This window comes from Alternaria dauci, chromosome 2 (assembly GCF_042100115.1).
Source record: "Alternaria dauci strain A2016 chromosome 2, whole genome shotgun sequence".
NCBI lineage: Eukaryota > Fungi > Ascomycota > Dothideomycetes > Pleosporales > Pleosporaceae > Alternaria > Alternaria dauci.
In genome coordinates this window covers 3,416,837-3,440,595 of record NC_091273.1, presented here as the reverse complement: position 1 = coordinate 3,440,595, position 23,759 = coordinate 3,416,837, and the positions used below count along the sequence as shown (strand labels likewise).

The 23,759-nt window shown below is 52.3% G+C and overlaps 8 protein-coding genes across 8 annotated transcripts; 3 read left to right on the top strand and 5 right to left on the bottom strand.

Annotated features, from left to right (window-relative positions):
- Positions 1–285: 285 nt before the first annotated feature.
- Positions 286–2,554, bottom strand: ACET3X_003159 (uncharacterized protein; the record flags this gene model as incomplete). The annotated part of the gene is made up of 9 exons (XM_069448403.1): positions 286–345; positions 518–695; positions 744–1,039; positions 1,517–1,615; positions 1,670–1,799; positions 1,850–2,050; positions 2,118–2,242; positions 2,290–2,311; positions 2,367–2,554. The coding sequence occupies 9 exons, from the start codon at positions 2,552–2,554 to the stop codon at positions 286–288; spliced, it is 1,299 nt and encodes a 432-aa protein (XP_069309706.1).
- Positions 2,555–4,242: 1,688 nt separating this feature from the next.
- Positions 4,243–4,591, bottom strand: ACET3X_003158 (uncharacterized protein; the record flags this gene model as incomplete). Its single annotated transcript, XM_069448402.1, has 2 exons — positions 4,243–4,343; positions 4,405–4,591. 2 exons carry the CDS (start codon positions 4,589–4,591, stop codon positions 4,243–4,245), a joined length of 288 nt encoding a protein of 95 aa, XP_069309705.1.
- A 932-nt stretch (positions 4,592–5,523) lies between these two features.
- ACET3X_003157 (uncharacterized protein) lies at positions 5,524–7,116 on the bottom strand (the record flags this gene model as incomplete). Its single annotated transcript, XM_069448401.1, has 1 exon — positions 5,524–7,116. One exon carries the CDS (start codon positions 7,114–7,116, stop codon positions 5,524–5,526), a length of 1,593 nt encoding a protein of 530 aa, XP_069309704.1.
- Positions 7,117–7,586: 470 nt separating this feature from the next.
- ACET3X_003156 (uncharacterized protein) lies at positions 7,587–8,946 on the bottom strand (the record flags this gene model as incomplete). Its single annotated transcript, XM_069448400.1, has 5 exons — positions 7,587–7,736; positions 7,792–7,930; positions 7,983–8,393; positions 8,448–8,553; positions 8,619–8,946. 5 exons carry the CDS (start codon positions 8,944–8,946, stop codon positions 7,587–7,589), a joined length of 1,134 nt encoding a protein of 377 aa, XP_069309703.1.
- Positions 8,947–9,772: 826 nt separating this feature from the next.
- Positions 9,773–10,395, top strand: ACET3X_003155 (uncharacterized protein; the record flags this gene model as incomplete). The annotated part of the gene is made up of 2 exons (XM_069448399.1): positions 9,773–9,864; positions 9,954–10,395. 2 exons carry the CDS (start codon positions 9,773–9,775, stop codon positions 10,393–10,395), a joined length of 534 nt encoding a protein of 177 aa, XP_069309702.1.
- A 661-nt stretch (positions 10,396–11,056) lies between these two features.
- Positions 11,057–16,164, top strand: ACET3X_003154 (uncharacterized protein). The gene is made up of 2 exons (XM_069448398.1): positions 11,057–11,152; positions 11,244–16,164. Exons 1-2 carry the CDS (start codon positions 11,105–11,107, stop codon positions 15,870–15,872), a joined length of 4,677 nt encoding a protein of 1,558 aa, XP_069309701.1. The 5' UTR covers positions 11,057–11,104; the 3' UTR covers positions 15,873–16,164.
- Positions 16,165–20,157: 3,993 nt separating this feature from the next.
- On the top strand, positions 20,158–20,871 carry ACET3X_003153 (uncharacterized protein; the record flags this gene model as incomplete). The annotated part of the gene is made up of 2 exons (XM_069448397.1): positions 20,158–20,353; positions 20,405–20,871. The coding sequence occupies 2 exons, from the start codon at positions 20,158–20,160 to the stop codon at positions 20,869–20,871; spliced, it is 663 nt and encodes a 220-aa protein (XP_069309700.1).
- Positions 20,872–21,408: 537 nt separating this feature from the next.
- Positions 21,409–22,389, bottom strand: ACET3X_003152 (uncharacterized protein; the record flags this gene model as incomplete). Its single annotated transcript, XM_069448396.1, has 4 exons — positions 21,409–21,432; positions 21,486–21,565; positions 21,613–21,989; positions 22,049–22,389. The coding sequence occupies 4 exons, from the start codon at positions 22,387–22,389 to the stop codon at positions 21,409–21,411; spliced, it is 822 nt and encodes a 273-aa protein (XP_069309699.1).
- Positions 22,390–23,759: the final 1,370 nt, after the last annotated feature.

Below are 23,759 nucleotides of genomic sequence, written 5' to 3'. Positions count from 1 at the left end.
TAAGATCCGTGGAAATTACAGAATTTTCCAGAAGACATGCCGTAGTATGACTCTTTCCGCTTCCCTGAACGCCACAGATAAACACTGAAGCGGGTGTGTTGGGGTTCGAGAAAATTTGAGACGCTGATAGCCTCGGGTCTTGTTCGGCAAGATGCCCCAAAAGGCCATATTGGGGGACGAGTCCTCCCGAGTGTATGTCGATGATCTCGCCGGATAGTAGAGGTCCTTGTTTGATGGCCCTTTCGTTTGTGCTAGCTTTCCCTCCAGCAACTTCTCGACCACTCTTCAAGAATTCTGCATAAGCAGCGAAATCAGGTTTGCGATGACTTGAAATCTGTACTTTGTCTAAACCGTTTGTCAAAAATTCTGGTTGAGGTACATTTCTGACCACAAGCGGCAATGGTACTGATCTCATTGCCGAGACGCTTGATCCCGACGCTTGCGTTACAAGAGGCGACGCCGCCAATGCCCCCGACGTAGCAGACGATATGACCGGGGGCTGCGATGGTGGTAGTACCTGCGACGTTGGCCATTGCTGTGCAGAATCCTTTGGTTGTGTGGCCACCGTTGGGGCCGTTCCAGGTGTTGGGGTTGAGCCATGGGCGTTCAGTTGTTGCTCGCGACGAGCCTTAGCCTTCTGTTTTTGTAGTGCTGACACAGCAGGAAAACTGTATTTATGTCCTGGGCCACTAAGTCTTGAACTAATTAGCATGATCCATTAAAAATGATGAGTATTCGCGTACAATGCATGTGCTTGTCTGATGCGCGATTGCATAACGTTCGGCCTCAGCGCGTATAGCCTCTTTTTGAACTCTTTATGGCCGATGAAGTTGACTCCATTATCTTGGAATCCAATCTCGTGATACATCTCGTAAATCCATTTATGTAACTCTTCATCTGGGTCAGGCGTCGCTGGAGATGGAGTGTGAGCTTTCGCTGGTATGGAAGTGCTTGTGGACGCAAGGCGTTGCGACTGAGTGTCGATAGAGCCGGCGTTGCTCAGCGCGCTATCCAGGTTCGTGTCTCTAGACGACATCACCTGAGTAAGGCTTTCGTTTAGGGTCCCCTTTGTTTTTGATACTGGTGGCACAACCGTCGCGCTCGAACTTGTTGTAACCTGCGTTGGTGCGGGTTGGGATAAACTCGACTGCTTGTTTGCGGCGAATTTATAAACAGACAGAAGTGGTAAGGGGGGTGTTCCAACGGTCGGCCATGGCTGCGGCATTGTTGGCCATATTGTTGATTGCTGCAGCAATGATGGGTTTGGCGCTACAGTTTGCGCAATTCCAGACTTTGCCTGTAGTTTCGTTCCATCCGTTGTCTTTGATCCCGCCGAGAACATGAAAGGCTGATTTACGATGGATGTTGACGGTTTGGATTTCTCCACAGATGGAGTTTGAAACACCGGAACCTCACGCGGGGCAGATCCCAAAGCAGAACGTTGCGATGAAGACACCTCCGATTTCCTTTCTGGCTTCACCACAAACTCTGGTGCCATGCTTTTAGACGTTGTTACAAGACTTGTTGTTGCCGTCTGAGCAACGCTCTCTTCGACGGATCGAGTAGCACTGCCTTGCTCTGCAGGGTAGTCCCGCGTTGCTTTCGCGGATGCAGCCTATAGATGGTCAATATAAAGAGATTTGTGCTACCGGCGTCAGAACGATCATACATTTTCCTGTGGAGATGATTTCCGTGGTGTTTCTTTGTCGGCGCCTCCTTCGTCGCTAACCGCCGCTCCATCATCTTTGTGAGCTCTTTCTACAGATATTGGGAGGTCAACTGTTTCTTTCTGACTGAATCTATGGCGAATGAGCAAATAGTGCGGCAATGATACCGTATGTTCTCTTACACTTGGTTCGTAGTAAGAATCTTCTCTTCGTGAGCAGAGATGGGACTGGATCGGCTGCATCCAGAGGCATTCGACGAGGGCAAAATTGGTTTAGTCAAGCTACTCTCTGCCGGTGGAGTGTCTAGCCCTGAGGGCTGCGTGAGATCATGAGCGACAGGCAGTGGCGCCTTTGAATGATTCGCGACGTTCTCGTTCTCGATGCTGCCTCGCACGTTAACTTTACTCCGTCTCGCTATGACTAACTCGTGAGTCGCTTTCAGAATCATACTTTTCCATGGCCATTTTCGCAGACCAATTTGCAATGCCCGGTTTGGCTTGCTTCAGTTTATCGAGAACGGCCTCAAAATTGAGAAAGCGGCCTTCAGGATCACATGGCGCATCTAAGCAAAGTTGCTGTTGTCGTTAACATGTGGCTAACAGTACAGCTCTGGAAGACTAACGTTGCAGAATTCCACACTCAGCCTAGGGTTTTGTTAATTATGTCGATTTCAACAGCATCAGGCAAACCGCAACTTACACTTCTTTCTCAAAATTGTTCTTGAACACTGTCGGAGGGAAGTTCTCTCTTGTCTTTCCCGTGCAACCATCGATAGTTGCTTTACCGAAAAGCGTGCCTTTGTCATCGCTCTGCACGTGATTCACGACTTTACCCGGGGTGGCGGTTTTGGGGTCGGGTACGAGGTCATCTTTTTGAGTCGTAGTCATTGTGTCAATGGTGTTTCGTACGCAGTTGACAGTGAGCCTGTTGCAAGAGGGAAACCGCCTCCGTGAGTTGTGAATTGATCTGGATACGGTGAGAGATTGCAAGCAAAGTCCGCTGTTTCCCGTTATCGATTAACCCCTGGCGCTACTGGAAAACCCCTACATAAATATTCTCCATTATTCCCCCTGCAATTCCCCTATTTCTTCGATCTCTATGTACGATACTTTGGATGCAAAGGTTTCGGCTTCTCGGCGGAGCAATCACCATCGATGACGTTGCCCAACGCGCGGATCCGACGCGTCAAAGAAGAAAAGAGCATACAACCACCCAGCCAGCACATATACGAGTCTGCTGCAGTACACATTCACTATTTGAAGGATATGTGGTCACCCAAGTAGCACGTGCTATCGTGATGCCAGCGAGATGTGGAACCTTCTAGCGGAACGGCAAATCACGCTCGGTCTTTCTCGCCACACTACGTATCCAGGTACGGCTGATAACCACGCTAGCACGGCTACCATCCAGACAACCTCCAACGAAACACGACCAAACCCATTACGATCATACCGTATCCCAAAGCACAAGCCCAATGGCTGTCGCGTATAAACCTCAGGCCTCAGCAGTCTCGAAGACAGCATTTCTTTTCTCGTGTCCATGTACGGGCTTACACCCTTACTCAAGCTCCATTGCACGTATGTAGCAGATGACCCAGCCTTGTCAACTATATATGACCTGAAGAAATGTCCTGTTTTAAGACTTGGTGTATTCCACATGTTTTCATCAAGCCGCGGAGGTGGGGGTTTCCGAGATCTACTTCCGTCGCTGGGCCGTAACGCAAAGACTTTTGCAGCACCTTCCCCGCAAAAGTCACTGGGCCATCCGGCAAATGCTACACTCACGCTAGTCTTCTCTCGTAGACTGTTTGAAGTTATCGCTCTTTTCTCAGCTATGAAGCCCAACACCGGAACCTGTATACCTTCGTCAACTCATGATTCCAACAATGCAACTCGTGCTCATAGTTTCGACCATTCTCCGGTTCTCTATTCCGATATGTAGGCTTTGGGGAAAGCTCTCCACGACAAACACAGCACAAATGGCTAGTTTCCTGTGCGCTGTAAATCTATTCCTCCAGACAAGTGCGACAATAGGTATGTTGACATGGTGTGATTACGCCTGGCGGTGTTAGCACGTCTTGACACACGATGCAGTCCACGCCAGTAGGTTCTTCAATGAGAGTTGCTATACGTACACAGTTTTATAGGTGCCTTATGCAGATTGCGATACTGAGCGTTGCTACTAGACGTTATTGTCGTACAGCGGTGCGACATCTCAAGGCTTCTAGAGCTTGTCCAAACGTTCAATCACTCTTCCATGACTCAACTTTGACTTATCGCCAGTTCACGACATGTCCTGGAAGGCCCACGGGTATTACAACAGGGCAGATAGACGATCATGCATCTTGGAAGTGTTCAGACCTACAATTGCTACACCACAACATCACAAAAATGATCATAAATGAGTTGATAAAGCTACACAGCATCTTTATTGTCGTCTCATGTAGCCGACACTACTATAGGACCAGGCTACCACAGCCCCTCCTACCACTACTAAGTCTGTTTCAATTCATACTGATCTTTATAACATGAACATCCTTACTTTGCCTTCAATCGACGAGCCTAGTACTAGCCGTTTACGCGCCCTGGATGCGGCGGCAGAGAGGACGACCCCTTTCCAGAGTGTTTGGGTCGCAGCTCAGTCGGTTGTCTTCGATGCAGGTCAATTGTGTGCCGCCTGTGTTGAAGTGATTAGCTTAAGGGCCTAGTAGTAGATATAGGGTGTACGGGAAATTTACAGTTGTTGATGTTATCGGGAACACAGCGACCACTAACTCCATTGACAGTGCAGACATCCTGCTTCAAGCTGGTGTTTGCGACGCAGCAAGCGCCCTCAGGCACAGGACGGTTGTCGTTGGCGCCCTGAGGCCTGGCAGCTGCGAGGGTAGAGAGAGCGAACACAACAGCGGAGATGGTGAACTTCATTTTGGCGGTTGGCTGGATTGTTTGGAATTGAGGTTTTGAGAGTTTTGGTAAAGATGTTTAAGTGAAGTGATTATTGATACGAAAAACCGACCAGCGGAAGAAAAGAACTGAATTAGAGCGAAGTAGAGGATGATAGAGAAGACTGTAGTTGACGATGCTGATGAGGCTATCACTTAAGGCGATACCAGACACCTCTTATACACAGAGACTCAGGAAGCTGGCAGCTTGCTGCCTCGGCAAGAGAACCCTCACGATGCAGGCGCATTACCTGCCTGGCCGCAACATCCGTACTGCATCTCGCATCCTCTCATCCTGCGCAAAACTTCCACCGGTAAAAAACACGCGAGACAAACACAAAACAACACAGTCGGTTGCATCGGCCTTGAAAACACGGCCACACGCCTCCATCGAGCCTAGCAGAGACGGGCGCATGAAGAAGATGGATACCTTGGCGCTCAGGCGCCCTTGTGGCGAGGCATATGACGATACGCAGATCATACAGGAAGAACGCTTCTAGGCGCTTTGCGAGACGTTGGAGTGATGGCGAGAGGGGATGAAACGGTTACGCTGTGCCTGTTCGGGTGGCTGGGGTGAAACGTTAGCTTCCGTGGTGGGCGGGCGACAACCGAGGATTTTGTTGAGGGGCTTGGTCTGACGATGTACCTATGCTTAGCATGGCACGGCACTTTATTGCGCTTCACGCATTCAATGAATAGAGATTCAGTGTTGAAATCTTTTGCGATTTTGCCATCTACAGTACCCTGTTACAACGACATGTTGCCTCGACCCATCTAGACCATGGTGACCAATTCAGTACCGCTAGTGGATATCACGCCATCATTAACACTGCTTCTCGCCCGCCTTCCAACCCTTCTATCGTTCTCCATACGTCCCGTCTGCACCTCTAAACTCCAACAACCGACCATGGCTCTTCAAAGAAGGTAGTATTCTCTCTCTGTGCCCTCTTCTACCTCAAACGTATCGATAACGCGGTATCGATCCAACTTCCTATTAGGCTGAGACGGCATCTTCCACAATCTCTCCAACATCCCTCTATTCCGCAGCGGTTGCGAAACAAAACTTTCATGAACTCTCCACTTGATAGGCCTGAGATTCTTGCTAAACCATTTTTTGTAGCACTTTACTACATGGGCGATAGCAGCCGTGGCGGATTTTGGCTCGAGACTGTCAATCCTCCTGTTCATCTTATACGCGACTCGAAAGTCGAGAGCCTCTTTGCGCGACATGTGTGTGACGAAGAACTGGGTCATGTTGATGAGATCCATTCCGTGAGCAAGAGCATCCGCAGTCGGAGATTGTTGACCGGTGATTCGGCATGAAAAGATGATATGCAAGCCGCTAAGCAAGAGCAAATAAGCTTTGAATTCGGGTTTGGGGCCATCGAGGTTGAGCAGCCATTCTGTGCTTTGGGTGACATGCACGAGTTGCGCCTCGGTGGCGGTCTTGAAGCGCCAGCAACCATCATGGATGATGTTGTGTACCATCCAATTTGTGGTACATGCGCTCATTATGAGAAGCTCAAAGCGAGACTCGTTGAGCCTGGCTTCGGTGATATAGCCAGCCCATGGCGTTCGATCCAGCAGTCGATTGTTGCGTATAATTTCGCGGGCTTGGTCGTAAAGCGAGGAAGCGGATTGAGTGTCACGATCCTTGGACCTCCGCTCAGCATGATGGAACAGCTGAACCACATGCATCAAAGCCTCCGAGAACGTCGACTCGCGAACGGCATCACGTCGAGCAGTGATAGACGTCTCGATAAGGCGGGCTTGCTGCTCGTCTGGAGCACCAACGATAGAGACCACGTTCAAAGGTCCATGTAGTATCCGAAACTTTTCGAGAGTGGCACCGATGAGGTTTGCGGGGTAGTTTGGACTGACGTGAATGCAGATGCTCAAGCCGTGCACGCCAATAACCGCTCTCTTCTTTTGACGACAAGAGAGACCCTGGAAAGTCTTGCCTGGCATGACTCGAACAGCATGAGAGAGCTCGGTTCCCCGAAGCTCGTTGAGGAAGCTGTCGATGTTACTCGCCGGTACCAACAGGATCTGACGCTTGGGCAAGGCCGCGGGCCATCGAGAGCTAAGCGCCTTTGCGTATACCGATGCATGCGTGTAAAGTTTTACTCGGACATGCATCATGCCAGTTGGCAGTGCCTGTGCAGATTCCGGGTCGACAATAATCATGCCCGTGCTGGCTGTTACCCGAGCGATCAGAAGATCCGCACAGTCCATGTTGAAAATAATCCATCTGTTGGAGCGATCGAGGATTTCGCTTGCAAAGGCATGGATGCTCTTGTTCAAACGAAGGACTTGTGGTTGAATGCGTGGAAGGAAACCATATCCTCGCGGCAGTTTCGATGCTGGAGCGTGTTCCTTCATGCAGCCCTCATTCTTGGTGAGTGTCAACGACTCTTCTAGAATCATGGTGAGTATCTCTGGTGGGATAGATTCGAGAGGGCTGGACTTTGCTGTGGACATGTCGATAGGGGGTAGAGCGAGAGCCATGTTGTGCGTTTGGATTTGGGATGATTTTGCTTCTGTATGCTGTTGTGGTGACGGAAAGCAGTGGTTTGTGAAAAGAAGAGTTCAGGGACGGTATATATATCCCGCCTTTGACACATAGCGATTGGGTGGGCGACGCTATACTCTGAATCTACCCACTCTACGCTATGGTACTGCGGCAATCCATAAGCGAGCCACCTAGAATCACCGTATTAATAACGAAAACACAATATCATGGCCTCTCCGCCTATGAGGGAGATAAAAGCCTTAGATAGGTAGGCAGAAATTGACGCAGCAGAAGTTGAGACCCTATCAGAGCGCAAATCTAGAGTTAAAACGAAATCAGATCCGATATAGGCCTTCTCTGGAATCAATAGAGAGCCTGATACGTGACCTCAAATTTGCCGCTGCTTGCCTGTGCCGAGCATGTTCGCTTGCGAGATGCAAAAAAGTCTATCATCTCATACCAGTTATTAGTATGGCTTGTACCTTGCCTTCTCTTTCCTGTCCTTGCGCTTCTTTTTCGCCGATCCAGCCCCTTCATCGGCATTCGTTCCGCTTTCTTCCGAAGGTTTCCAGGCGCGGATTTGACCGTCTTCACCGCATGTGTATGTTGTATTTGTCTGTGAAAGTCGTCAACTATGAGGAATCGGAATTCAGCGAAGAAAATATGCATACGTGAACATCAGTGAACGCATCGCGGACGATTTCTTCGCCGTGAGCGCCCGCAAAGGATATGCTCTTGTCGAGGTCGAAACTGTAGTCCAGAGGTCCATCGCTGCCCTTGCTGATAGGGATGAGGTTGAGAAGACTCTCGCTGTAACCAGTCAGCTCTACCTGCGTGTTTTAGCAATCGAATAACGGCATACCTATGCTTTCCTGCGGCAACAAAAGCTTGTTGCCCAGCCCATCCCATATCCACCACATACTCGCACCCCAAACCCTCCCTAACATCGCCCCACACTTTCGGTGCCGGCTCCTCTTCCTCCTCTTTCTGGCTCTGCAATGAGAAAAAACTGATCGTCTCGTCTGTGCCGATTGCATAAATATCGGTGCCAGGATACATGAACCCTGCATGTGCGACAGCCGACCCATGATTGATAACTTGGTACAAAGCGTCGTCTTCGTCAGCTTGTGCAGAGTCAAAGATGTTGATGAGGCCATCCGTGCTAGATGACAATAGCAGAGCAGGGTGAGAAGGATGCAAGGAGAGGTTTGTTACGGTGTCGGTGTGAGACTCGACGTATGAACGGAGAGGCGCTGATAGGTTGCGCTGGTCCCTAGTATAAAGTTAGTCAATGTGGTACTGACTAGAGAGTTAGATATCGAAGTACCATATGTATACTGGAGAGCTGTTAGGGCCATCTTCGGGGTTTTCGATACCAGCGGCGACGAAGTTTCTTTCTGCATCGCAAACCAGCGCTGAGACGAGTTTGTGCGCTACGCTGATGGTCAGCCTTCCGTTCCTTATGCTTTGCCAGACCAGCGTTATCCCCGTCACTCACGACTTTCTATCTGTAGAGCTTTTTGCTTGCTTCTCTTGTCCCAGAATCTTATCAATCCGTCTCTTCCTGCCGTCGTAACAACGTTGCTAGGCGCATCATTCGCTCTCTCCAAACATGTTATATTTTCATTTGCATTTGCAATCGCGCCGTCAGGTCTTAGGTCTGCGGTATGAAAGCGTAGAGAGTCGTCCGAAGATATAGAAGCCAGTTGGTTGGTCAAAGAATATGTGAGAGGGTCTTGTCGTGGCGCTGTCGAAATGATCTTGTAGATGTACGAGCCGGCTGGAAGCCCGGCGTCGGTGCTGAGGAACTGTTTGAGAGGCGCCATTTACGGTTTCAGTCTATGTGGGTGTCTGCGTTACCGCTGCATGTGTGGTGAAGAAACAAAAGGGTGCACGTTATTCTAGCTGCAGGGTTGCAAAAAGCGCTGTAGGGACGAGGTTGAAGGGGAAGAAAATTTGCAATCACCGAGCGTGGTAACGTTGCTTCGACCCAACCGTCATCGCAGGTCTCATGGCTTCGACGCATGGCATACCAGAAGTCATGGTATGCAAAAGGTGAAGGCGAACACGGCGCTTCTTAGTCAGAAACTTCGCATGGCAGGCTCATGCAGCAGGAAGATGGGGTTGGCTAGCGAAAGCGCAACGCAGCAGTGGTAGGACGGCGTTGGGCCATCATCTTCAAGCTTCGCATCAAACCGCGTCCTCAGGAGAGCATCATGCAGTAAGACAGGCACAGGCACGGCGCAAAAAACACAATATGTAGCCTTGATATGAAACTCGTGCAGACATGGTCTTGGTCGACACAAGCGATTAATACAGGCAGTCCCTCTCCGATCCCTCCTGAGCCCCATCCACTGACATAACGCCAGCAGACAAAATGAGCCGTCATTCCCGCAGTTCAGCACGCAAGCGCTCATTGCCGGCGATATCGAGGTTCGTGAAGGAAAGGAAGTTGGCCGCGCGCACGCGAGAAAATATCGGGTGTCCGCAAGTTGGATGACTAAGTCGCGTAATGCTAAGCTGCTCATTGGGCGGTAGGGGGACCTCGGGAATCGGGAAGATTTGGGCTGGCGGCGTTGCGCATCATAGACGGTCGACCATCACCACACGACACCTGACAGCTCTGTCGATTGGCATCGGAGAAACTGCACAATGGCTTCTCAGCGGGTATTTCAGCTTGGTCTGCGACGGGCCGCCGCGCCTGGTCTGAGGGTACAGCCCGTGGGACGCATGGTTCAGCGGAGGTATGTCATAACAGCATCAAGCTCTCCCCGGCCACTACAATGATGAATACCATCCATGCGCACAACGATGCTGACAATTTGTGATATAGACTCGCAGCAACCGAACACGCCTCGCAGTCTGAAGCCGCCGAGATCCTCGCGAAACAGCGTATCAACCGCCCTGTCTCCCCCCACCTGGCCATCTACAAGCCCCAAATCACCTGGTACGCCTCGTCGCTCAACCGAATCACCGGCATTACCCTCTCGGGCTCCCTCTACCTCTTCGGCATCGCCTATCTGATTGCCCCCTACACTGGATGGCACCTGGAGACGCAGTCGATGGTGGCCACCGTCGCTGCTTGGCCAGCGGCTGCGAAGGCGGGACTAAAGGCTTTCTACGCTTTCCCCTTCTTCTTCCACAGCTTCAACGGCTTGAGGCATCTGTCCTGGGACGTCGGCATCGGTTTCAAGAACCAGCAGGTTATCCGCACTGGGTGGACCGCTGTCGGTTTGACCGTCGCATTCAGCTTGTACTACACCTTCCTCGGATAGGAGTGTAGCTGTCAATGTGGAGTGAAGCGATTGAGGAACTGAGGAGGAACAGGGGAGATGAGCTCGAGGTGCAGGAGAGATGGAAGATGAAGTCATTGAGAAGGAGAAGAAGAGGAGCACTAGAACACGAGGGAGGTGTGAGTTTTGGAGTGGAGCACATCTTGACAGGATGGCAAGGAGGCTGATTAACACGCGTACAAATTCCATGTCAATTGAATGACACGAGTCCTTTCTTTGCGTATTCTCGCCCGTGAGACAAACGAAGTGGGGTTGAACTATGCTGCCAGAGGAAACTACAAAGACATCTTGTATTGTTCTGCGCGACAGCACTGAGTGGTTTACCAGAACCTGTATGAAGAGCTGTAGTCACTCCGCCTCTTGCATGCACGAGGAGTCTTGTGCAGGCCATCTGCCGGACCTTGGTGAATAGCGCAAGGTATGTTGGTGTCTTTCAAAGGACACTGTACCTATACAGCAAACGTCGGCCGGCAATGCGAGTACATCAGCCCATAGTGCATGGATGCGGTAGGAGTATGACGTCCCGCGCTCAAAGCGGCGGAGAAGAAGCGCTGCGCATGGCCACCGACTGGCACATGACTACGCGTTAATTGGCGCGTAACCGTCTCGGCTGATTGCAGGCAAAGTAAGACATGTGAACAGTGGGGAACTGCACTCTGCTCTCGAGTGCATTTGGTGATGAGCTTTCGCAATGGAAGACTCGCAGGCGCCTACAGTGCTTGGGGATCTCTTCTACGATGTAAGTACCCGTCTTCTCCGTCGCGTCCGGGATGGCGCGTCGCACCCCGGTCGCCGATCGCTGGAGTTGGTCGACTGACGCCACTCCAAAGGACCCATCTCAACTCTCCCAGGCCCTCAGGCAACGGGCCTGCAGCGACAAGCCATTCCACTTCACCACATCGACCGAGAGCCCTCACTCGGGCACTCGCGCTCCTTCTGTCTCGGCCCTGGGCCTCCACCCGGATTACGCCTCCCTGCACCTGCCGCCCGTTGCGCTTTCCCCGTTCAATCGCGCTCTTCCCCCACGACGCGCTGCGGCCACAAAACATGTCAAACCCGCCCTGCCCAACCATCACAGCGCGCCAACTTCTACTGGCAATATAAAAGAAGGGAGCGGGGCTTTCAAGATGTACCACAGCTTCAACATGATGGACGCGCCGGGAGACACTCAGCCGGACAGTCAGATGCTGAAGACATGGACGAGTGGTATATACACAAGCGAGGGCAGAGAGTACAGCGCTCCCAAGTCGCTCTTCGTTGACCACTCGGATGACGATCATGCCGAAGATCTGCCTACAGACGAGATGGATACGGCCGCATCCAGCCAGGACGAGCGCATGCCCACACCCACCAGCCCTACCGTAATCGATGCTGACGACGCTGCGGATGCGCAGAACACCATGGCACCTACGAGCCCTCTCAAGTTCCAAACACCGGCATTGGCAAACAGGAACAGGAACACGGGCAGCTCCAGCTCAGCTATGCGCATCAATACCACGCCCGCTACTGCTGCGTCCCCCTCACGTTTCTTCCCGGCGTTTGGCAATGGAGCTGATGGCGGCTTGCAGCACATCTCCCTCACACAAGCCTTCAACAACACCCAGGCGCCTACCTCGCCTGCAGTGGGCGGCGTCACTGAGGATGTCGTATTCACACGCCCTTCGCCCAATTTCAGCCACTTGCGACACTCCAGTCCGATTCCCGCCTACTCCAGCCCGATCAAAGCCATACAGCCCAACACTCCGAAATCAGATCCTATCATGCGGTCATCCAGCGAGCCACGAACTGACTACGTTACAGTGAAGCAGTCCCAAGAGAGGAGGAAGAATTCTGTCGGAGAAGACCATAGCATGACTATAGAGCAGGATAGCTGGCAAGAGCTTAGCAGGAAAGTCAAGGCACAAAAGGCAAGGGAAAATGCCCACCGTCGGGCTGCTAGCTCGTTATCACACATTTCAGTACCTACACCACTGGTGCCACGATCCGGGAGGAAGCGCGTGGCAGACGTCGGTTATCCGTCGCCTCTCAAGTCGAAGAACGGGCGAGCTGGCGTACACAGCGAGTTCCATGACGATGATGACGGTGACGAGACCATGGATGAGGCGTCGCAATCCATTGTGGTAAATGGAGTGAATGAGCACAATACCGAACAGTACCCCGACGAGCCGTCGCAGGACGCAATCCATACCACACGGACTACAGTAAGGCGCAATAGCAATGACAATAGCGTGCAGGTTCCTAAGACTTCTTCGCATCCTTATCATACCCCTTCAGGTCAGCCTTCACGGAATTCCACCCAGCAAGGAACCTCCTCCTCGCAACTGCAACGCGGAATACAACAACGCAACTCAGAACTGCAACAGCATCTGCAGGAGACAAATCGACCTCATAGCAGCAGGGAATCGATCGCTGTCATGGACTCGCAACCAGATGCGACTGCAAACTTTGACAGTGTACCACGACCAAAATCGCTACGGTTCCCGTCGTCACCATCGACGAACCAATACAGCATCAATCAGACCACCATGGCTACCAAGACAGGTTACACAAGTCAGATCATCTCTTCGTCAATGCCTCCATTGCCACCCAGATCTAGTACAGACGAGGACAAGACTCCTGACGGCGAAGAGCGCGTACCAAGCAGCCCTCCCCTTGTGGGACCCGACGATGAGCGAGTCGAAGAAGACGATGTGGAGTACGATGAGCACACATATGACGAGTATGCGGAGGGAGTGGCTGGGCGGGATACTGCTACACCGACCCTGGACGAAGATATAGTCATGGATGATGACGACGACCTACCGCTCGCGGACGAGGATCTCGAACATAAGGCTGCCATAAAGTACCATGGTGACGACTCAGAAAAGGAACTGGATCTCATCCAACCCAGTAAGGTGCACGAGGAAACTGAACGCGAAGTTCTAGAGAAGTTGGAAAATCCTCAGCTTGCGGAAGATATCCGTGACCGCGACTCGTCACGGCGTAACGAGATGAAAAAGCCGCCCAAACCACCGAGCATGCGACGTCAGAGCACTGTTCCAGAGACTGATGCACTCGACGAGACACAGCCCTCCTTCTTTTCAGACAAGGGTCCTACCGGCATCGCAGAGGAGGGAACTACTGTATATCATGACACCATCAGTACGGAGGCTTTCCACTCTGCTCACGAAGAGCGCCCTAGATCTGAGTCAAACAAGCCGGCACCTGTCAGCTCAAGAGGCAATGAAAGTGATGTGATCCGCGGAGAGAATCGCATTCATTCTATTGATGATATCTACAATCTTCCCGAAACACAGCAGTCAGCAGCAGAGGACGAAGTTGAAATGCCGCGACTGAGTGGTCTCGAAGATGACGACGATGCTTTCGTGGCTCCAACTTTACCGGCTCTCCTATCAACGAAGAGGCGCAAGGTTACATACACTGCGAAGCGCAATGTCCTTCACAGTCCATCAAAAGCGACCACAGATACAGAGTCACTTTCAGACGCGCCTCCGTCACCCCGTCTCGAACAAATACAGCAAGAACTTGAGGAAACTCCGCCAACTGCATCAGTCCGCGCACGAGAAAACCAAGGTGCTATTGCCGCCACGCGTGAAAGAGAAGCGGTACAGGCCCCGTACAAACGGACGACGTCGTTGAAATCCAAGGCCCTACCAAAATCTAGCAGAGCTAAGAAAGAGAGGCAGGGTGCTCTCAAGTCGGTGTCTCGAGAACTCCTGCAGAGCTTGTCTTCACCAGCAAATTCCCCATCGAAACCGAAAGCGTCTTTGGGTGTTCGGACAAGTACTCCACTCACGCCTACGAAGCCTCGGGAAATCGTCTCCAACAAGTCAGCCGATGTTGAGATGCACGATGCGGATAGGGAGCCAGACGAGCCCATTAGCTCCGGACCTCATTCAAGCAACGTCGAAAGATCGCTTGAGGGCATGCCGCAACGAGTGGTAACTCCACCAGGGGAAGTCATTGTACCAAACCGAGTGTTTGCTTCCTGGCCAGGGAGCCATTATTACCCTGCCACATGCATCGGTCGCGCAACTGCTCGCCAGCTGCAGATACGCTACGACGACGGTAACACCACGTCCATGGATGCAGTTCATGTTCGGGCATTAGATCTCCGCCGGGGTGATCATGTCAAGGTGGACGAGACTGGCATGAAGAAGAACACTTATGTTGTTGTCGGTTTCAAGGACAAGATCGACGATCTCGGTGGTGAGGAGTTCCCCACTACTGATCAGCGTGGATACACCACTATAATTTTAGAGGAGCGACCCAGGGAGAGCTTGCCGAGAGGCAGGACGATGCCTCCAGCTGAGCACATCTCGGTACCTATGGCTAGCATCTACCTGACATCTGGTCTTTGGAAACGACTTCGCGATCGGTCCTTCAACTTTTTTCCGCTCATTTCGCCCGCTAAATCGGCTTCTCACATTGGCACTCCGATTAATGATCCCTTTACAACGCCTTCTTTTACCCGGCGAGGAACGGCAGTACCGTCGCTACTGAAGGATGTCACTACACGCGCAGCGTCTGTGGCATCTACCACTCGATCCAGTAGCGGTGTATTCACGAACATGGCTTTTGTCCTAACCTCCACCGCAGCGGACGTGGACAAGGAGATTGTTGCTAGGCAAATCAAGACCAATGGCGGACAGGTCCTGGAACAAGGTTTTCACGAGCTATTTGAGAGTGAGCCAGCGGAAGCACCGACATCGTCCCAGAGTCGCCGTAGGTCAGCCTCTACCATCGAAGGGTCAGCTGGACTCGTGCTTAAGCAGGCATATAAAGATCTGGGCTTCGTCGCTCTCATCTCGGACTCGCATTCTCGCAGCACAAAATACGTCCAAGCACTTGCGCTCAACGTCCCATGTCTGCATTTGCGCTGGATCCACGACTCACTCAACGCGTCACGCGCTGTACACTTTATGCGATATCTTCTACCCGCTGGCGTATCTAAATTCCTCGACCCGAATGGTGTCGTCCGGTCGCGCACAATGACTGCTTACGATCCTGCTGATGAAGATATCACTTTCGCTCAAACCATCCAGGGTCGTGACCTTCTTTTCCAAGACCAGAATGTCCTCCTCGTCACCGGCAAATCCAAGAAAGAAATCGAAAAGCGACAACCGTTTGTCTTCCTCTCTCACGCTCTTGGCTCTGCCACAGTCGGTCGCTGCGCCGACCTCGCCGCCGCATCTGATATGCTCACCAATGGCAAGTGGGACTGGGTATATGTGGATAATGGAGAAGGTAGCATCGCCGAGGCTGCCGCTATCCTCCTTGGTACCGAGAAGCCTGCTGCGAGCGGGAAAGCGAAGAAGAGCAAGAAGAGAAAGAGGGATGACGCAGAGGTTCACGAAGAGCTCCTTATCAAAGGAGAAGTCGGTGGAAATAAGATCAAGATTACATGCGCGGAGTTTGTCATACAGAGTCTGATCTTGGGTGCGCTCATTGAGGAATAAGCGTCGTTTCTTAGATTTTCTTTTGGGTTCTTGTCTGCGGGTACGGTATCTATGATACATGCATGTAGCACGAAGACATGTGCAAAGGGCGTTTTCTGGTTCATGTATCACCACCATCTTTTGCTTTTTTTACTATACCACATAGCGTGGTGTCTGACCAGCTTCTGTTTCTTTTTCTTTTGTCAACTTCACAAAGTGTCGTTCAGCTGGCGTAGCATAGCATGAACGCTCTCGTCACTTTTTTTTGACGCTTGAGATATCTCGTAAATGATCAACGTACCCTTGATCGGCAGACTTTACTTCCACCTGCATGCACCAGTACTTTGTGATTCCCTCTGTGTTGCACCTGTGTGTATGACATGTCGGGCTAACTTTGGATAGCATGCATGAGTACGCGCGGCAGGAGCAGGTACAATATACAGTTTGAGTTGAGTCATGTAATTCTAGACCGCATTGGAGGTGCCGTCAAAGGGCCGAGTTGCGTCCACGGCGCTTTTGAATCGTCAGATTTTGTCTCCATGTATGCAAGACATGTCCGCGAGTAGTGCTATGGAAATTATTTCTACCACCAGCACATACATCGCAACGCAGTCTTTTTTCTGTACAGGAGTCACTGAAGAAGCTCGAGGACTTGGAACCCTAGGCAGAGATGCCTGCTGATGAGGAAACGAGTGTATCAGCCAGTGCAAGAGACGTGACAAGAATGGGTCTGGGGACTGAGCAGGTCAGTACGCCCCATCCCAGGCCATCAAAACATCACATCGGGTATCATGATGCGCGTCTTCGGGTAGTTTTGTTCCATTGCGTGGTCGGGGGATATTCGTTTCCATCGCCTCGACTCAATGAGTCGGTTGTGAAGCTCTCTCTCTACACGAAGCCTTCCCAGACAGCAAAGTGAACAACCGTAACGGCAGAGACTGCCATAAGAAAATCACCGCAATGAAGGGCATCAGCTTACCCCCCGAATATCTCACCCAGCATCACGGGAAAAAAGAAATCCAGATCGGAAAACCATCGACAGATGACCTTGTCTCTGTCCACTAAGGTACCACCATCACATCTCCTCCACATGTATAGCTACCTGGCTAGTCCATGCGGGTGCATGTCACCAGCCTCATTTGCGAGCTTACATGTCAAGAGTAGATGGGCTGCATGCGCGAATTCCGTAATTGAACGCCGCGCTCATTTTTTGACTTTGTCTCTCGCGCAACCGAGAGAGGGGGTGATTGCGCTTACGGCCTACCACCACTCACCCATCTGCCGCTACTAAATCTATTCAAAAGCTTCTATGGTGGGGCGTTCCAGATGCGCGGTCGCAGAGTGTTGGTCTAGATCGGAACAGAGGTACATGTGCTGTGGAGCAGCTATCATGACTCCTTTCGAGACGTTTAATTATAGCGCATGACGAGTCGGGAACTGATAAAACATGGCGATGAGTGATATCACGACGGATCGAGTCAGGCAAATAAAGGGGGGGGGCCTGATCGATATCTTCGATGGTAGGAGTTGCTCCCGTCTGGCGCCTGGCAGTGACGGCAATGATCGTCGCGACGGCAGTGACAGAAGGGGTTCGCTTTCGGATAGCCACCCGTAGATAGCTGATTGGTTAGCGTCAAAGACTGCTAGCGTGACCCTGTTCCAAGAACTCCATCTTGAAGGATTTGAGTGTAAACGCCCAGACGTAATCATCGAAGCCATGACCTCCGCGAGCACATTCTTTGATTGCCACGAGTGGCATTCTCAAAGAGGCGTACATTATCCTTCCCACGAGTTGGAGCAGCTAGCAACATCCAAAGCTAGGCCATCACACCGATCGACAAAAATGTAGACGTTATGGGCTCACCGAGCCTCAGTGGAGAAAGAACATGCTTTGCCGATGTGTGACACGATGTCTTGCATAAGACTTTATGCGCTGCTGACCCGAAAATTGCCACTCAAGAATAGGCTTTGCCGGTTCAGAATTGAGACGGAATCCCGTTGCTTCACGGATCCTCTTGACAAACGACCTGGCGACAAGTGTTGGTGTTGATGCAGCCACACGGCGCAGCAGGGTAATGTGAGCCGAGAGCTAATGTTGCGGTACCCACACCTCCGAAAGATAATACGCGGCTTCCGTCAGTCGAGCATCGGTACATTGCCAGCGCCAAACCACTTGTAGTAATCACTATCGAGGCAGTGGCTTTCAAATGCCGCCTCTCCCCCTTGCACAAGCCTTAGCGCAGGCGTCGCTACGGCTTTCATGTCCACGGGGTAGCTAGTGCGCGGCGCAGGAGGCTAAAAAGTAAAGTAGCTTGAAGGGTGTGTGAAACGCCAATGGCAGTGACATTACACTTAAAGCGGCATGCGAAGCGACACGGATGGATTGAGCGTGCCTTTGTTGACATTTTCAGTCGGCTGCTTGCCGAGTACGGTACTCTGGAATGTACTCCATTATTGTGGCCTGGCCTGAAAGTTGACAATTTGGCGGCGACGACTACAGCTCATGTGTGGCCGGACAAGGGCCTCCGTATGAGGCAATGAAAGCGAACGGGGCTCCATGTTTGGAGATCTCTTCTCTTCCTGCTTGTTAAAGCGTGTAGCCCGCGGAGCGATGTCCTTTGATAACATGTCGCCATTCGGGGGTCACGGCTATATCGTGCACTAATGTAAGCAGTCGGACACTGTCTACTTTCGGTAAGCGATATGCCTGATGATTGCCAACAGACCGGAGCGGACAAGAGCGCTTCGAGAGACAGGTGCGGAGTGCGAGTGCGGAGTGTACCTGAAGTTAAACTTCTATCACCATTCAGCCCAACCAAAATGGCCATGATAATCTTACATGGCTGGGTTCGGCTGTGATCCGAACGGACGACATGCCAGTTTCATGTAAGTAGATACCAAGGTCCGCGTCGATCCCAGCGGGAAGCCTGTCTTTCACATGTCCGACCGTTGATCATAGGAGGGCCAAAGTGGTGTAATTCTTTCAGGCCAGACTGGCATATGATGATTTCTGATCAAATATCTGGAATCGGCCCGATGCCTCCGAGAGATGATTGGTGGGAATCCTTTCCTGAGCTCTGAAACGGCCTCGGCAAGACGCGTGGTGCTGGGTCCGAGGTACTTGCTTGCCTAAGCCCGTTGTGATCTTGGATCTTCGCGGGTAGACCAGGTTCATGGATCAAGGTCCTTGCGCAATCTATCCTCTGGCAGGGGTTAGCGGAAGGATGAAGGGTTGAGTGGGAACACCATCAAGCAGTCGACCCATCTGAGTTGGCTGGACCGAGTGTCAAACGGCAGGTAAAGGCGAGCGCTATGTGTGCGTGACGTAATTGAGTAATTAGATGGACGCTTCCTCCCGTAAACGAATGCGACACCTTGCGACAGGAAGTGTAGTACAAACATCGATTGCGTGTTCTAGGTCCACCTCTGCTGTTCTTGCTTCTCAACAAAGCAGAATACCCAGAGTAGGCTCATATGGGCCCAGTTTGCCACTTCGACACAGGACGGTAACCGGGTAATTCCAAGTTGGCGGACAGGCTTCCTTCCCGATGTAACACAGCCACACGTCCGAACCGTCGAATGCATTCATAGGAAAATACAAACTTGTGAACTAAGATGCAGTAGAGGACTGGCATGTAGATGCGCCCCTGGTAGGATGTCTCATGTCTTCCGATTCACATCCTACATTTACATGCACGTGAAATTCTGTTGAAAGGCTTCACGGACACCATCATGGAGGTCGAAACGACGGCGGTCGAACAAGGTTCCAAGGACACAATTCGGGAAGTTTGAGCTCCTCGTGGTGCTCTGGTGACGTGTTAGGCAGTCGAGGCTGATATGGGCAAGAAACCGTCGGACGCACACGAGCAAGGGATGTATTTGCATCTGGAACTCGGATGATGCCGATGGTCGTTGGAGAAACTAGAGCATGAGCTGCACGTCATACTTCGTGCATGCGTGTTGGCCTTCTAGCGCTTCCATAGATTGATTGCTATACTTGCTCATTAACAATGCAGGATCTGCGGTAAGGGTGCTGTATCGAATTGATCTTATGCCAGCGAGAGGAAGATAAGGAGGTAAAAACCCTTGATTGAGTATAGTGCACGGCGAGGAAGCGTGCGCACTTGTATTATGTAAAGTGATGAGTTGACAGGTGCAGCATCGGCGATGGAAACCTCGCTTCAGAGCTACGACTGAAAGGGCTAGTGCCTTGAACCCCGCCCCCGCTTTCCCTATTGGGCAGACTTGTCAGAAAATATTTACTTTGAATCACTGAGACACCCGAAGCGCAAGCCGACAAGCAAACATGGCAGGGCTAGACGAAGATGCCGTAGACGAGATTCTGTACTTGGCGCGAGCGAACGAAGCAGCCGAGCTCGATTTGTATGTCTCCGAACTGTCCACACAGACGAAGCGATCAAAGGCCGAACTGTACACGGCGGCTGTCGACCCATATTCGAAGAATAGCGCACTGCATTATGCTGCTGCCAATGGACACAATGGTAACATCCGTAGATACTCATGATGCGAACCATGTCTAATCTCCGGCATAGACGTCATCAAGCTGCTGTTCTCGACCGGCGCGGAGAAGCCTGAACCAACATTCCTGAACGCCGTCAATGAAGCAGGCAACACGCCCCTCCACTGGGCTGCGCTGAACGGCCACCTCGAAAGCGTAAAACTCCTCATAAACGCCGGTGCCGATGTCACGATCATCAACCGAGCGGGCCACGATGCGGTCTACGAAGCAGAGATCAACGACAAGAATGAAGTTGTAGATTGGCTCCTTGGGGCCGTGGAGGAACTGGAGAAGGGAATTGGACAGACCGGCGAAGCGGAAGCGGAAGCGGAAGATGGAGAGAACGCGGACGAGAACATGGACGATGCAGACGCAACGGCGGAGCATGCTCAAGGCAGCAGTGCATCGGCGCAAGGCACCACAACTGGACCGACGGTGGAAGACGTCCGGAAGCAGATGGCGGACCTGGATGCCCAGGATCTTGCCTCCAAGGGTGGCTGAAGCACCTCGACTGTTGGCCGTAATATGCATATATTGCTGACGGCCTGCAGCTGCAAGGAACCGAAACTGCCCCTGATGACGTTGGGTTTACAACAAACACAAAACCATGTGGCGGGGGGTTTACACGCGATTACGCACCTTGCAAAGGCAACGTGCCGGAAGATTGACATGGCGCACATGGGCAGCGGTATCTTGGTGGTGAACAAGGCAACAGAAATGCCATTGTATCTATGGGCTACGCACCGACGAGTATAAAGTGTTTCCTAGCTTCCAGCCGTGGCTACGAGTAAGAGGGGCTTGCTCCTGCTGGCAATGCCGCATACATCCAGACTAGTCAAGACGTGGACCAGGTATCATAATTGATCATGCGCTCGAGTACATGATGAGCGATAATCGTGGCCGGGCAAAACATGTTTAGTTCATACCACGGCGCTGAACGAGGAGCTGAGACGTCTAGTCCCTTGATGCTATAGTGTCGCATCCAAAAGCACCAAGACAAGCGTGAGATCCTACCTTCACTTGACAGACGTGCAGTCGTCAGTTCAAGGATATGGCCCAAATCTAGCTTGCATTAGTTGTCGCTTTGAACCTTTACTGTCTTTTCTTCTTCTTACCGCCCGCACAATCAGTCGCGTAACCAGGCTCTGCGCTTCGCTTCCTTGGCAGCCTTGCGCTTCTCGTTGAACTCCTTGAGCTGCTTCTTGCTGAGGGGCTGTGCGCGACGCTCCGCCTTGAGACTACGTCCGTCATGGCTGTTGGCGGCAGCGTCAACGTCGAAGAAAGCATTCATCTGGCGACGGCTCTTGTTCTCGTCGTTGTGCATCTCCGGGCCTTGGCCGGCTTGTTGCTGTTTGCCGTTGAAGCGGTTGAACTGGGCAGTTGTTGTGTAGTCATGACTAGAAGCGTGGGCGTTACGAGCGGCGAAAGCTGCAGCAGCGATGGCCTGTTGAGCATCCTCTTCCTCCTTTTCCGCCTCCTTTGCATAGTCGGCGTTGGGGTCAAAACTGCCGTGGATCTTTGGGTTGTAGCCACCCCACTTGCGCTTTGGGGGGGAGCTGGTGCCCGGAGCGCCAGAGCTTGATGTCATGGCAGCAGCAGCAGCACCGTAATAGGGGTGTCTGTCGAGTGCACGTATTAGGCTGGGAAAGACACAAAATGAAGATGATAGTTAGCAAACCTGTCGTAGCCATAGCTCTGGGCAGAAGCGGTCGGGATGCGCGGGTTCTCCCACTGCGAGACGCCAGTCTTGTGGTTGAAGTAGTACCATGCGCCGGCGTTGATGTCCCACCTAGGCTCCCAGCCGTCGTCCTCTGCGTCTGGGACGGGCTCGTCGGGTAGGGGAGGCGCGCCACCGTCGTAGGGCAGCGGAGCAGACGAACTCGAGCCGTAGCTGGCTTCCCGGTTGGGAAGTTTAGCCTCTGCGGCTTCCGGTGTGCTGGCGCGGCGTTGGCCTTGCTGCGATGTGGCAGCGGGTGACGGGCTGCGCGCGACGTCTTTGTCGCCTAGCTCAGTCGCCATGTCGCGGGACTTTCTGTACACGTATCGATGTTAGAGCAGATGCGCCTAGATCAGAGTTTCGCAGCATGCACGTGGTCTGCCAACGAGGTTCTGGCAAGGTTGACGGTGGTAGTGTTGTTGTGGTGACAGTCGACTCGGTCGCACCTGCACAAAGAAGTTCAGACCTGGCTTGGCGCGGCGCTAGCTGCGTAAGCAGAAGTTAGCGTGTGGGTGCCCTTGGCAGTCAGTCAGTCAGTCCCGGTACCATCGATACCCCATCATTTTCACTGACTCGCAAGCCGCTTCGCTTCGGTCCAGCTCAACGGCGATCCGCTTGTACTTGCGCCTTGGTCCTGGTCAGTTCCCGGCCGCTCGCCTGATCCCTCGGTCCTTTGTCTCATAATCAAATACGGGAGGTACGAATGTATTTGTGCGCGTCATCCCCGACAGCGGGAAGCTACAGCCAGGCCGATCTTGCACCGTTGTCCTAGCACTCCCGACTGCACAGCACCTATTCTGCACACGCATGCTCGATTACTGAACCGAAAGACGCGACGGGGCCATGTCATGTCAAGCCACCACGGCATCCGGAGAAAGCCCTTATTATATGGAGTCTTGGGACGCCCAAAGATGCGCATGGACTCGGGAGTGCAATCAAAGAAACTGACCGCTAGGCTTAGAGCCGTTCGGCACGGGCCAAGCTGGCTTCATGCAAGCAAGGCCAGAGGCGTTAGGGGATCCGGGACGTAAGAGGATCGAGATGGGCTCAATCGCCCGCTCAACGGCTGCTGTGAGCTCGTTCCGATCGGATTCTGGTGCCGCTTTAAGTCAGGATCATTTTTTTGTTCGGCGTCTTTTTTAGCTGACGACAACGGCATCGCCCGTGTCAGCATTTGGCATCAACCTTTCCAAGGTTGAGCGGAGACGAAACCCTTCTCGTTGGCGATGTAGGGCCGGCCGCCGGGACACCTGTCTTCTTGTTCGCATTGTTGACGGCGGCTTATTTGCCCTCTCTTCTCCTGCAGCGAGAGGCGTCGTTTATGGTGGCTGCACGTTTTAGCTGTTTCCAGTCCTTGGCCTCAATCTAACTGAAGCTTATTGGACGGAACCGCTCCAGAACCTAACGCCAGGTCCCAGAGTTTCGCGGCAAAATAGCAAGGACATGTTCGCTGCATTCCGAGCTCACGCTGCATGATCTGCACAGGTCATTAGCGGATCAGCTACGGTTGGCCAGCAGCCAGTTGGTACGATCTGGGGGGCTCACACTGCCCACGCGCCATCACCGACTGCAGTAACGTGCATCAGTCTGCATCTGACGCAGCACGCTATCTAGCCCGCTCAAGACGGTTGACTCGATATCTGCAGCCAATATTCCGGCTGGCTTGCTCCAT

Bases quoted from the DNA above. Each gene is read 5' to 3' on its own strand.
- ACET3X_003154 (XM_069448398.1), top strand. From the start codon at position 11,105: ATGGAAGACTCGCAGGCGCCTACAGTGCTTGGGGATCTCTTCTACGAT. The intron at 11,153-11,243 runs GTAAGTACCCGT...GCCACTCCAAAG, and splicing joins TTGGGGATCTCTTCTACGAT to GACCCATCTCAACTCTCCCA.